The sequence below is a fragment of the Silene latifolia genome, chromosome 8 (assembly GCF_048544455.1).
Source record: "Silene latifolia isolate original U9 population chromosome 8, ASM4854445v1, whole genome shotgun sequence".
NCBI lineage: Eukaryota > Viridiplantae > Streptophyta > Magnoliopsida > Caryophyllales > Caryophyllaceae > Silene > Silene latifolia.
Genome location: NC_133533.1, coordinates 97131539 through 97140103, shown reverse-complemented (window position 1 = coordinate 97140103; position 8565 = coordinate 97131539). Strand labels below are relative to the sequence as shown.

Below are 8565 nucleotides of genomic sequence, written 5' to 3'. Positions count from 1 at the left end.
GTTAGTCTTCTGTGGTGGAAAGTACCGCTTGTAGAAAGTAAGAGCTAGAGTATTCCAGTCAGTAACTCCTTGATCCTCCATATCCAAATCTCGCGATCACTCCGCAACACCATCTTTTAGAGAAAAAGGAAAGAGCACCTGCTTTACCTGATCTTGTGTCACCCGAGTAGTTAAAGGGATGGAACAACAATAAGTAACGAATTTCTCCATATGTTTTGCAAGGTATTCAGTAGCTCCACCTCTAAATAAATTTCGTTCTACATACCAAATTGATGTAAGTCGGACGAATCTCAAAAGTTCCATTGTCTGAGGTAGAAAGCTTGAATCCTTTAGGGATGGAGGCCAAAGTAGGCTTGGAATAACTTGCTAAAGTAGGCATGATGGTAATCTCAGGAACTGGAATTTCAAGATTAGAAGTAGTGTCCTCTTCAAATGACTGATTTTCTGAAGTAGTAGAATGCTTCGTCTCAATGTCAAGTATACTCAAGTCTTCTACTTGACCCACTTCTTTCTAAAACTTTCATCTGTAGCGAAAAGTCTTGTCTGGCTCGGGATCTATTGGAAGAATCCCAGACCTAGTTGACCTGGGCATACACGAAACTAACAATAAAAGTGTGAGAACGGTCTCACGGAACTAGGTTCCCCGAGACAAAAAAGATAAAATAAATAAAAACAAACAAGAAAATTTTTGCCTCCCCAACAACGACGCCAAATTTGATAAGGATAAAGTCGTATCACCTCAATCAAAATAAATCTATCTCAGTACTAACAAAATAGCTAGAAGTAAGACAGGTATTGAATCTACAGGGAGGCGGTAAAATTCAGTTTGCTAATATTTAAAGTGTCTTAAAGGTAACAATTTTATGGGGGTTTTGTTTGTTTGTTTTCTAACAAATAATAACAAGTAAATTAAAAGATGTGTAACAATAATATTAAAGAGTCTAGGATTCCAGTTCACTAGGTCAATTATATGGGGTGTATCTTAATCAATTGTTAGGTCAATCAAACTATCTAAGGTCACAAGATTGATTAATTCTATTATGCCCTTTAGATTAAGTCTAACATGAAATCGCTAATATTAAACACAATCTGTTTGATTATCGCAGCCTATATTAATTCTAAACATGTCGGTGAAAGCATTAATTCGCTACACTAATTATAGACTCATGCCTTAAATCATATAATTAGAAGAAGAACAATAATCAAACGATAGTTTTAACGATATTACTAACAATCAATTAGTAATCCCCTTTCTAATCAACCTAGATCCCCTTCATCTTAGCTGAATGATTTAGCTACTCATAGTAAATTGATCAACAACAATAAAGATGGATGAAAACATAATTGAAGACATGAAACAATAATAATGAATTAAAAGCATAAAACTTGAACAATAAATTATGAAGAACGATTAGTACCTAATGATTAATGAGGAAAGATTAAAGATCTAAAGTATGAAAGCTTAGAGTATTTCAGCCGCCCGAAAAGTAATAAAAGCGTAAAAACATAAACCCTACGAGTTTAGAATATATATTACAAACAAGACGTGTTTTAGGAAAATACGGAAATAAGTCCATCAAAGAAGATCCTCGATCGAGCCTCGACATACTCGGTCGAGGAGGGTTACTCGATCGATCCCTCATGTACTCGATCGAGGAACCAAGTGCAACAGCTTTATTTCGTCTTATCTGCTCTTCTTATCTTCAAGTCTCCTCGTTTCTCGTGCCATGCCCCGTGTACTCCGCAATGCTTATCTTTACTTGATTCATCTCGTAATGCGTCATTTCTCCATTAAAACATAAAGTAGCGACGGTATCGACATTTCACTATAAAAAGCATATAAATAATATAATAGGCACTGAAACAGTATCAAAAAAACATGAAAGGAGTTATAAAAGTGTATATAAAAGTGATACATCAACTATTATATTTTCTGGACACTTATAAGGATGGTCTTCCATCTTTATTCTACCGATGTGGGACGTGAATTTGCACCCTAACAATCCTCCCCTCAAACTAAGGACCATCATCTTGACTCGGACCTTGACCTGGCCTCTATGGAGAACTCCCACACTTCTACAACCCCAACTTCTAGACCCCCGAAACATCACAAGTCTTGATAACCTCCCCTTAGCCAACACCTCATTCTACCACGAGCCATGTCCTGCACCACATGTCACCGCCTGGTCAAGTGAGTGTCCCCAAATGCTCCTGAGCCTGCATGTCCATGTGCCCCAATCAAGCTCGGGGATCGGTGTTTGCCTCTACAAGACCTATGACGTATCCATTTAACCTTGGGTCGGGTTTGCTCAAGGACTCACCCCGAGCTAGGAGTTTCATGTCTTACACTGTACAACTTCAAGTCTTGGGCCTGCTGATGCATCCCCGTGTCTAGTCCAAGTCGAACCTTGGGCTCTGATACCACTTGTTGTGCGAAAGTGTGAATATCCCGTGTTGGGCCTCTCCTGCACCGATGTCCATTGTCCATAATAGTACGATATTGTCCGTTTTGGGCCAAGCCCTCACGGATTTACTCTTGGGCACCTTATCAAAAGGCCTTGTACTATTATATTTTCTGCACACTATCTTCAATCTTATTCTGTCGATGTGAAACATGAGTATCCTCACAGTTACAAATGACCGTGCATAGCGTTTCCTTGATGATTTCGTTTTTTTTACTTCCATTTCCTGCAAGTGCTTGATGTGCAATGACACCAAATCAGTCGCTTTTCTAAGGGTACCTTTTGGGTACTGATTCCTAATCGGCTGTGAATCGAGTAGCTTTCTATAAACTCAGACCATGCTGTCTAACCAAATACGAAGGACACCAAGTTTGGTGGAAAAATATGGTTGTGACGATACTTGAAGAATTATAAAGTTCAAAAAAATACTCTTGAAGCCCTGAGACGTATCGACAGAGCTGCATTTACGAACGATCATGTTTACATTTTTCAAAAATATGTGACGATGCTTGGAGAATTATAAATCACCTCTTGAGATGAAATTGGATCACAGTAGTAGAAGCCGCCAAGGTTTTGGAAATAGGAATGCATTAAGATACCGTTTAATGCGAAAAAAAATCGCTATATAATTAGTAAATTAGGTAACCCAGGTATTTTTCTCCATTACAAATCATCACAATATTACTCGTAGATTTTTGGGGGTTTGAGGAGAGTATGGTGACGGAGAGGGTACAATGGAGAGAAAGAATACATGTGCATTTTTAGTATTTGATATTATTTGACATATGTAGTCTTTTTATTTAATTTTAAAAAAAAAAATCATTTGTTCTTTTTTCCTTTATTATACCATTTCTACCGACCACTTCAATACTATATATTAAATCCAGAAACCAAGTGACTTCAATATAATTAAAGAAAGTTATACAAATTAATTATACTACTAGTATTGGTGCCCGGCTTCGCCCGGGCTACCTCTACCTACCGTTCAATTTTTTTTTCATTAAATAAAATTACTTAAAGTTGCTTAACCCATAAATTGATCATTAATATATTTTTCTATGACATATTCTAAAATTACGATAAAATAAATTTTGAGACAAATTCACTACTCCCGCTATTAATATTTTACTGTTATTAATGAAACAAGAGTAATAACATTTCACTACTTGCCCGTAATCATTGTTACTTTCACTACTCCTGCCATAACTATTGTTACTGTCACTACTTTCACTATTGTCGCATTAATATTGGTTATTTTACTACTCGCGTTGTTGTTTCTACCACTTTCACTAATCTCGCCGATAATATTGTTACTTATACTATTCAAATGAGTGATTACTATCATATTAGTGACGAAGTTACTTTTACTGCTTAGTCATGCAATTTTAAGAGGATTATATATTTATATAAATATATTACATATATGCGTTAAATTAAATTCGAAAGAATTATGCAATATTATATATTTTGGAATCTAACTTGAATTATTTATAACCTACTTATATTATATTTTTTTATGTTAAATAATTAATACATCCAATAAACTATGAAGTTTAATAAAATTGCATAAATTTTAAATTTAATATATAATTTTATGATGATAATAATTAATACCATAAGTGTGCATGTTTATACTAATTAATTATTTTATTTTAAGGAAATTGACCATGTTCTAGTATTCTATAAATATTTAGGAAAATTACCAAGCATCTTCTTTCTTTTAGTTTCCTTGAAATTGACCATCTTAATTAATTATTTTAGTTTAAGAAAATTGACCATCTTAATTAATTATTTTATTTTAAGGAAATTGACCATGTTTTAGTCTCTTACTAATGTTTAGGAAAATTACTAAGCTTTTATATAATTTAATTTTAACCTAAATTATATAATGTTTGCATTGAGATCCTTTAATCGGGTCCATCACACGGTGCTAGTGATTTAAAACTATATAGTATATATAATTTGTATAACTTTCTTTAATTACATTGAACTCCCTTGGTTTCTGGATTTAATATATAGTATTTATTTAGGAAATTTACCAAGCAACTTCTTTCTTTTAGTTTTCTTGAAATTGACCATCTTAATTAATTATTTTAGTTTAAGGAAATTGATCATCTTAATTAATTATTTTAGTTTAAGGAAATTGAGTCTCTTACTAATGTTTAAGAAAATTACCAAGCTTTTATATAATTTAATTTTAACCTAAATTATATAATATTTGCATTGAGATCCTTTAATCGGGTCCATCACACAGTGCTAGTGATTTAAAACTTCAAGTCTATTAAATCCAGACTTGAAGTTTATCTTGACTTTGTATTATGTTTCGCTCTCCGATCCCTTTTGTTTTTCTTTGTTCCCTTTTCTTTTTTTTTCACATTTTGAGTTGTGCGTTCACCCGTAGACGATTCTAAAGGATGATTCATGTCAGCCGACCCCAAATCATTTTGAGATTAAGGCTCTCATGTTGTTGTACAAATCATCACAATCAAGATTATTGGCAAAGCACAACATTACCTCTCTCAATCACTTTTATATGCAGAAATGCTGATGCATTCACCTTGAATAATTAATTTTCCAGAGTACAAGCACAACATCCTCAACGCCTTAAAAGGGCCCCCGTCATTTTCCAGGGTCTAATAGTTAATACTGGGCATTTATAAACCGAAGCAGTGCAAATCAAACAACAAAAGAGCATGATCGAAACTACCTCCCCATCGATCTTTGAGTTCTTTGACTATTGGGTTTGTTTACTTCAATGATCAGAACCACGTACACTTTCAAAAATAGCATAATTCTCCCTTGAAGATTATCTGTTAGCTTCCGCTTTTATCAGGGGAAAATTGAAGACCATGCAAATTAAACTCATTCAACTTGTTAGGCTATTTTATTTCAATACGACAGTCACTTGATGCCCTTGGAAGCTTCAACAAATTCTTCCTTAGCTGCAGTTCTTCTCCCATAACATCAGAGTGAAAACATTCACGAACGATCAACTTCTTCAAGACTTTCGCATTTCTAAGAAGATGCCCTAAAAGTAATAACGAACCCTCATGACCACAAAACTCATGCACTTCGATCACTTGAGCATGGCATGAAAAACCGATGAGCGAGTCACTTGGAGGTGACACTGGATCATAGGAGCAGCAATGAAGACCCTAAAAAGACCATACGAATTGAAATAGTGAGAAAACTCTGTAACCAATTCCTTAGGACTTAACAAAAAGTATACTTAGTTAATGCTAACCTGTTCAAAGATGACAGTTGTTAGTTGAGGAGATTTGTCAAGCAAGCTTGTCACATATTTCCATGAATCATAAGGAATGTAGCAAAGGTGTAATCTTGACAGGCTATGAAAATCAGGCATTTGCTCGTGATAAGCAAGCCGAAGAAGTAACTGTATCACGAATAAAATTTTAAAATATGAAACTGATAAAAATTTGTAATTTCAACATTCATTAGAATTTGGAGCAAGCGACTCAGGGTAGTGTCATTGTTGAACGACAGAAAAAGGCGGGAAACACAAATAACATATATATACCTCTACTGAGTCGGACAAAAGATGTAATTCTGTTGTTTTATAGGCAGCAGCTCTGAAAATATCACTGTCATTCTCGAGTGAATGGTCCTCTGCATGGCAGTTAAAGTGTAGCTCTACCTCGACAAGAGAGCATGAGTATTTCCACGAGGAAACTATTTTTACACCATCATTGCAATTGTAGGTTAAATATGCCAAATTAGGGGCATCAATCTCAAACAACCCATCATGAAAAGAGCAATATTTTAGTGTTAGCACTTTGAGTAGCCCAGTACAAATACTAACATGACCACTAGCATACGATTCACAAGACTCGAGAGTCAATTCTTCAAGCAATTCACAGCTAGAGAACAGTCTTTGCATTGAATCATAATCAACAAACCCAACGAAATCCAGATAAAGAATCCTGAGGCTCGGCAACCAGGTTGACAGAGGAATTTCGATCACGTAATACTCATAACCTATCACACTCAATTTCAATACTGTTTCGCACATAACAAGGCCATCTGGTAGCCCGCCATCAGCAACCTGATAATGAAGCTCTTGAACACCCTTTTGTACCGCATTACTAACCCAAGCATTCAAATCTGATTTACCATAGGCGCCTCCACAGAACAACTTAAATTTCTTGATGTGTGCGATTTGATGCAATTCCAGGACTTTATAAACAAATTTCCTAAACCTTCTTTGTTGCCCTGTTTCAATTTTATTTCTTCCTCTTGAATCACCAAAATACGGTGCATCATCAAAAGAAAGACAATCAGTCAAAGTGAAAAGGTACCGCCATCTCTTTGATAGAATACTGGTGCTAACAGCACACTTTGTTGGCAGACCCGAAAGAATCTGACACAGGAGTTCATCAGGTAAACTACTAATACTATCGAAAAAACTTTTACCAAGTTTCTTACTCGACTCCATGGCCTTTAGAGGGCTCTTGCTTGAAATGAATGCAGGTGAATTACGCGGATACAAATGGTTGTAAATTTGTAATGCAGTACACTGATTTCTTCGAATCGCGGAATTTTGCCTAATTAGAGTACAAATAAACAAACACCTAATCAATGAAACTTGCTCATGCTTCAAGTAGAATACCCACAAACTCAAATGAAATCAAATTATCAATAATAATCACATGCGAGAAAAAAGCACAGTAATTTCTTCTCCGTTTGCTTCAACCTTAATGTTCCCCCTTTCTCAAGGCGGAACAAGAGGAATAGTTGGGCAGTCGCCCCACCAAACAACTAAAAATTCGAAACTTTACTCTATTGTATTATTACTAATTCCCCCTATTTTTCACCTCGTCTAATTTCAAATGCTGGTTCCGCTACTGATCCTTTCCGAACAATAACCAATCAATTAAATCATCAATTTCAAATTAACAGCTAACGTCATACAATTTCAAATTAATTATAAAATTGAGGTAAGAGAAACGTTGAATAAGTAAGAATTCTAGCAAATTTTTACAACTGCGCTCTTGATTACAGTTTAGAGAGTACTGAAATGAAACAAATTCAAGGGTAATTAAAAAAATGATCAAAAACAGTATAATCAGCAAAAAGAGGATAAACAATGTGAAAAAAAATGAAAGAAATTAGTGTACCTTTTTGTGTACTGATTTAGGGTTACAGATTGAATCTTCGGATATAAGACTCTACTTCTCCTTGAATACATTTCTGAACTCCATTAATGGAGTTTTAGCTTCTTCAGCAAGTGTTAAGTCACTCGAAATGTACTCACGGAGTCACGGTTACTTGGTAAACGTTCATGTATGTCGGGGTAGTGTAGGGCCTTGGCGGTGGAAGTAGACCTTGTAATGGCTCATTCGGATTGGGTTAATTCGGATTGGATAATTTTCCGTTATTAATTATTGAGTTATTTTTGGGTGGGGTACTCTAGAGCTTTCATTTCTAATTGGAATTTTGCCATGAATGAGTCATTTTGAGTCTATTTCGGGTTTTTTGGGTCACTTCGAGCTGAGTCATTTTAAGTGTACCAGGTCACACTTTTCGGTCACTTTTGGGTCTCGAGTAACCTTATCGGGTAAGGTTAGCTTCTCCAGGTCTACATAGAACTATAGAAGTATCCTATTTCGGAGATTCAGATCGTGAAAGACCTTAATTATGCCGGGGGTTGAGCTTGACCCTCACAATATATATTTAAGCGGGGAAGTGGCAAATTACCCCTTAAGTTTGATTGTAGTAAATTAGCCCCTTAACTTTACTTCTAAGACATTACACAATTACATTGAAGGGTGAATAAATAGTTATCAATAAAGAGCATAAAAAAGTGTTGAAAATAAAAATCGGAAGAAGTTAGGTTCGTTACCTTTTCTATCCTGGTTTGGACTAATGCAATGTTGTTGATTGATTTAGGGCTAAAGACTCGACTATTCGAAACATATTCCTACGGAATATTATATAGTGCGTGCTCCAGTTTATTTTTTGGCGATAAATATTCATTACATGTGATAAGTACCAACAGTATAACTATTTGTTAAACATATTCCTGTCACACGAAGTGAACTAGGGGAGTCTAAGGCCATCTTCAGCCATGAGTGAGGAATCGACC

General features: G+C 35.3%; 1 protein-coding gene across 1 annotated transcript; it reads right to left on the bottom strand.

Moving 5' to 3' along the window:
- Window positions 1-4995: 4995 nt before the first annotated feature.
- LOC141597092 (F-box/LRR-repeat protein At4g14103-like) lies at window positions 4996-7780 on the bottom strand. Its single transcript, XM_074417441.1, has 4 exons — window positions 7598-7780; window positions 6001-7024; window positions 5707-5856; window positions 4996-5617 (listed from the first exon to the last, which is right to left on the bottom strand). Exons 1-4 carry the CDS (start codon window positions 7666-7668, stop codon window positions 5342-5344), a joined length of 1521 nt encoding a protein of 506 aa, XP_074273542.1. The 5' UTR covers window positions 7669-7780; the 3' UTR covers window positions 4996-5341.
- Window positions 7781-8565: the final 785 nt, after the last annotated feature.